General features: G+C 43.1%; 1 protein-coding gene across 1 annotated transcript in view; it reads left to right on the forward strand.

Moving 5' to 3' along the window:
* The window catches only part of PEX1 (peroxisomal biogenesis factor 1), a 52,892-nt gene extending 46,892 nt beyond the window's left edge, over positions 1-6,000 (forward strand). The window contains exons 21-24 of the mRNA XM_059396864.1: positions 1,203-1,433; positions 2,335-2,532; positions 2,790-2,920; positions 5,703-6,000. Coding sequence (XP_059252847.1) covers positions 1,203-1,433; positions 2,335-2,532; positions 2,790-2,920; positions 5,703-5,787 — 645 coding nt within the window. The 3' untranslated portion in view covers positions 5,788-6,000. The remainder of the gene's footprint in view (positions 1-1,202; positions 1,434-2,334; positions 2,533-2,789; positions 2,921-5,702) is intronic.

Consider the following 6,000-nt stretch of genomic DNA (forward strand, 5'->3'; position numbering starts at 1 on the left):
AAAGTATAAAACAAAGCCAAGTGTTTCTATTGAAGCTCAAATTGTCCCAGAACTGGCCCACAGGAGCCACGTGTAGATGGCTTCTGTGTCCTTTCAGTATGTCCCCATCATTCTTTGATCATGGACTTGATTCCTGATGGAACAGGGTATTCTAGGTTTAACTTATACTTTCTGTACCCCATATCTGTCCTCTCAGGATAGTATTTTAATTTTTGCAGCAGATAATCTGACTTCTGCTACATTATAGACTTGACATTTTCTAGGCAGGGTTTCCCTGTGTACTCCCCCCAACCCCATTTGGTTGGAGGGTCTCACAGGGCCTGACGTTCCTAAGTCAGATACTATCAAGTTTTTGCTGTTTCTTTTGGCAGGCCACTGAAGCTCTCCGCCCTCTTCATTAACAGAAACAGGTTTATTTCTAAAACACTGCAGTGATAAAGCACTGTGTCACAGAGTTGCTTCATCATTTCAGAGTTGGAAGACAGATTCATACAAATAAAACGCAGAGGCTTGAATCCTAGCTTTGTTACAGAGATTTTGGGGAGATAGTAAATTATGTACATATTCTGTTTTTTAAAGATTTATTTATTAAAGCGAGAGAGAGGGAGAAGCAGGCTTCCTGCCGAGCAGGGAGCTCAATGAGGGGCTTGATCCCAGGATTCTGGGATTGTGACCTGAGACGAAGGCTGATGCTTAATGACTGAGCAACCCAGGTGCCCCTATTTTAATAATTCAAGTTTTATTATGTGCCTCAGAATCATTAGAAGATTAGTAAGAGCCCAAGTTTGGCTCAATGCATGTTTCCTGAGGGCTGGTTGTTTTCTTTCTCTAAGTGCCCGGTGCTGCTCCCAGGCCATGCCGCTGGTGAGTGTAGGCAGTGCTTTCTAGATGCGTCACAGTCTAGCGGCCGACAGCATTCGTCCCTGAGTCCTAGCAACAACGGCTCGTACAGCGAGTGCACAGAAAGAGTGCAGCTGGGACCTGACTTGTGGGACCGTTGTGTGGTTTTGGGAGAACTGTGACCCCTTTGCCATTTGCACCCTACAGTCTGGTCTGGTCTGTCACAGAGGACACAGGGAGGACGAGAACCCTGTTGAACAAAATTTTAGAGAAATGCCTCTTGTACTGGTCTCAGTGTAGTTTATTTCACAGTTGTAGATTATTTAGATCTTTACAACTGTTGTCCTTTTTGTGTGTTTCAGGATGGGAGTTCCAGCTCCGATAGTGACCTGAGTCTGTCATCAATGGTTTTTCTTAACCACAGCAGTGGCTCGGACGATTCGGCTGGAGATGGGGAATGTGGCTTGGAGCAGTCCCTTGTTTCTCTAGAGATGTCCGAGATGCTTCCGGATGAATCCAGATTCAACATGTACCGGCTCTACTTTGGAAGCTCTTATGAATCAGAACTTGGAAACGGAACGTCTTCTGACCTGGTATCTCGGGCGGTAGCCTGTGTACAGTTGTGATGCGTAAAGGCATAGGTTGGTGTAGAAGCTCCTACCCAGCCCCGCCTGTGCTTTGCGGTGGGTCTTCCGGAAAGTAGCCTGGCTTTTCCTTACACAAGTTAGTCATTTCATCCTCAGTGTAAGGACTGTGAGGCAGAGATGGCAGCGAGAGGAAGCCAAGGAGCTGGGGCGGTTGCTTGGGGGTTTATCTCCCTTCCTGAGTGGTTTTAAAACATCTTTAGTAGCAGATTCATTGTATATGACACTGTTATCATTAAGACAGTTGAAGATAATGAGAAATTTGATGTAGTGCTGCAACAAGGAAAACGTTTAGATTTCATGGGGCAGTATCTTAAAATAGCATTTAATACCTGTCCTCCCAAAATTAACAGTGGTTCACTGTACTTTGAGTATACCTAAAAATGTTATGTATACTGATAGTTATATTTTTGGGTTTTGCACATCTGCTTTATTCAAGTTTTTAATCTAAAAGTGAGCCATTTTTATTCCCAAGAATAATAAGCTCTTGATTTAACTCTAGTCATTGTTGTCTGTTTCTTAACTTACCTGCAGCTGATCCAGAACCTTATAGTATAACTCACTCTGCTGAAAACAGATAAGGCACATTTGGAACCTTCCTCAGGGCATTAGTATGGTGGATTTAGTAACAGAGCATTAAAAACACCCCTGTGGCAGTTTTCACCCAGTGGTTTCACAGCATGAGAAAGATGAACAGATTTTGAAAGGCTTAATTTCAGTTAATCAGATGTAAGCTTGTCCATGTTAAGGTTTGAGTACTTCATATTTTTAATTTGATCCTTGATACACATATATCCTTTTCTCCCGCTCTTTTCCTCCCTTCTCTCCTAACCACACTTAACCCACGCAGAGCTCACAGTGCCTGTCTGCGCCGAGCTCCATGACGCAGGATTTTTCTGGAGGTCCTGGGAAAGAGCAGTCGTTTTCACGCCCTCCGGTGTTGCGAACAGCCTCACAGGAGGGTTACCAAGAACTCACCCAGGAACAGAGAGAGCAGCTGCGGGCAGAGATCAGTGTCATCAAAGGCAGATACCGGAGCCAAAGTGGAGTATGGCTTGTCTCCCCCCACCCCCATGACCACTGTAAAGACTGTCTGAATTGTTCTTCCTTTTGTGATGAGTATTTCTGTCAAGAAATGAGCTCTATTTATAAAGAGACTGAAACACATTGATCAAATAGTTATGTGCATCCTGCTTTGAAACAGTTTAGTAATCTTAGGAGAAAGGGAATGTACAGTCTCCCGAAAAATGGGCTGTGGCTTTGCCCATCACAGCCCTAAGTTAACGTTGTGTTTTTTTATTTAAGGAGGATGACTCTTTTCACCAACCAGGACCAGTCAAAACCAGTCTGGCCATTAGCCAGTCGCATTTACTGTCTGCGCTCAGTCACACGAGGCCATCCATTAGTGAAGACGACTGGAAGAATTTTGCTGAACTGTAAGTACCTGATTCTGGTTCGGAAGTAGGGAGATGAAAAGTTTAAGTGACCAATCAGCTGTAAAGTTACTAATTTTGAATAAGTAACGGCCCCATCAAAACAACAGCTATGCATTTAAACACTCCAAAACTTCGAGTATTGAAGTATAAAATGAGTTTTCATTATCTAGTTCACTTGATATTTGTTTTATAATGAACTGATTTAATTTTAAAAGCTTTGTTAAAAGCTCAACTAGTTTGCCAAAAATGCCTTCAAATTCATTGACTTGTGGACCGTGGTTCACACACTTTTGGATTTATAGGCTTCTTGAAGTTGTCTCTAGACCCACAGATTGGGGACCATTTTGGGTCAGGGATTTAACTTAATTCAGTGCAAGAAATTCTTATTCCTGGTCTTTAGAAGTTATAGCTCTTTTTTGAGGTGGACAGGTATGTGTATATTGTAAGGGCAGAAAAATTTTCCCTTCCCTCTGTTCTTTGGCCTGTCTAATAATTGACAAAAGACAGTAACAAGAAAAATTTCATACATACAGGAGCTCCACTAAGGTAGAAAACTCAAAGGCAGTCCGGCCACTAAGGTTTACATACCATCCTGAGCTAAGGGGGCTTAGAAAGGGAGGAAGGAATTCACAGAAGATGAAAAGAGCAGATATTTGCCCTGCTCTGCAGTAAAAAAGAAGTCCTCTCTGGTAAATAGGGAGTCTGTACCAGAAAGCAGGCCACTTTAATTCATCAGATAGTTAATGGAGATTAAAAAGCTTTACCCGGGGACGCCTGGGTGGCTCAGTGGGTTAAAACCTCTGCCTTCAGCTCAGGTCCTGATCCCGGGGTCCTGGGATCGAGCCCCATGTCGGGCTCTCTGCTCACCAGAGAGCCTGCTTCCCTTCCTCTCTCTCTGCCTGCCTCTCTGCCTGCTTGTGATCTCTGTCAAATACATAAATAAATAAATAATCTTCAAAAAAAAAAAAAAAAAAAAAGCTTTACCCGAATCTGCGGGGTCTTAATTTCCTTCAGCTCAACATAGTCCACGTGCCAAAGAGGCCCATTTTGGGGTGGCATATTCCACTCCCAGTAAGTACATATTCTTATGTGTTTATCGTAGAGAAATTAGAAAACAATAAGAAAATAAATTTCCCTTATCCCCCCCACCCAAAGCATATATTTGTGCCTTTTTTTCCACTAAGCCACTTTGCACCTGGTGCTCTATAGTCTTCCCTAGACATCTTGAACATTCTTTCACATTATCTTTTTTTTTTTTTTAAAGATTTTACCTATTTATTTGACAGAGAGAGACCACAAGCAGACAGAGAGGCAGGCAGAGAGAGAGAGAGAGGAGGAAGCAGGCTCCCTGCCGAGCAGAGAGCCCGATGTGGAACTCGATCCCAGGACCCTGAGATCATGACCTGAGCCAAAGGCAGTGGCCTAACCCACTGAGCCACCCAGGCGCCCCTCTTTTTTTTTTTTTTTAAAGATTTTATTTATTTGAAAGACAGAGGTCACAAGCAGGCAGAGAGAGAGGAGGAAACAGGCTCCCTGCTGAGCAGAGAGCCCGATGTGGGGCTTGATCCCAGGGTCCTGGGATCATGACCTGAGCTGAAGGCAGAGGCTTTTACCCACTGAGACACCTAGGCGCCCCCTCTTTCACATTTTAAATGTTACTTTGTTCTTTTTTTTTTTTTTTAATATTTGTTTATCTGACAGAGGGATCACAAGTAGGCAGAGAGGCAGGCAGAGGTGGGGAAAGCAGGCTCTCCACTGAGCGGGGAGCCCTACGTGGGGCTTGATCTCAGGACCCTGAGATCATGACCCGAGCCAAAGGCAGAGGCTTAACCCACTGAGCCACCCAGGCGCCCCAAATGTTACTTTGTTCTTAATGTCACTTCATAGGATGGCTCTGCCACAGTTTCCAATATTGCTTCCAGGGTTTCACCATTACACATTACACCATTACACAGTGTGCTAATGAAATCCTTGGAGCTGAAGGTTTGCACACAGCCTCAGCTGTCTCACTGAGGCTGAGGTTGAATTGTTACCCTGCAGGATACACACATTTTTAAAGTCTGCTTGCCTTCCAGACATACCTACAATACCATATGTGGAGAGGCCAGCTTCCCTAACACCGGGCATAATTCTCTCTCCGATCTTGGCCAGCATGCTTGGAGAAAAATCTTGTTTAAAAATTTACATCTTGGGACGCCTGGGTGGCTCAGTTGGTTATGCAGCTGCCTTCGGCTCAGGTCATGATCCCAGCATCCTGGGATCAAGTCCCACGTCGGACTTCTTGCTCGGCAGGGAGCCTGCTTCTCCCTCTGCCTGCCATTCTGTCTGCCCGTGCCCTCTCTCCGCTCCCCTTCTCTGATAAATATGTAAATTTTTTTTTTTTTAAGATTTTATTTCTTTTGGGGCGCCTGGGTGGCTCAGTGGGTTAAGCCGCTGCCTTTGGCTCAGGTCATGATCTCAGGGTCCTGGGATCGAGTCCTGCTTTGGGCTCTCTGCTCAGCAGGGAGCCTGCTTCCCTCTCTCTCTCTCTGCCTGCCTCTCCATCTACTTGTGATTTCTCTCTGTCAAATAAATACATAAAATCTTAAAAAAAAAAATTTACCTCTTTCTAACTTGTCTTTTTATCCCCTTTGTTCTTTTGATTGGAAGGTCCAACTTTCAAAAATAAAGCACTCTAATTTGTTTTTTCCTTTTGGCTAAAATATAATCTGTTTGCAAATAATTCCCCTCTTTTGTAATTTTAGCATTTACATGCATTAAATATTATCTCATTCTTTTTAAGGTATGAAAACTTTCAAAATCCGAAGAAGAGAAAAAATCAAAGTGGAACAATGTTTCGACCTGGACAGAAAGTAACACTAGCATAAAAGTTGCTTGTGATTTTGTTTTTGCTGGCTTGTTCCTATGTTGTAACAGTAAAAATTGTATCTGTAAAATTCCCTTTTTTTAACAAATTAAGCTATAAAATCTGGTTATATAATAATCAGGATTACATGAAATTAAATGGTAGAATTGGGGTATTTATAGCAGAATCTGTATCTTATTTCCTATAAATCTAAATTAAATCCTTAGTGAAATAC

This window comes from Mustela nigripes, chromosome 4 (genome assembly GCF_022355385.1).
Source record: "Mustela nigripes isolate SB6536 chromosome 4, MUSNIG.SB6536, whole genome shotgun sequence".
Classification (NCBI taxonomy): domain Eukaryota; kingdom Metazoa; phylum Chordata; class Mammalia; order Carnivora; family Mustelidae; genus Mustela; species Mustela nigripes.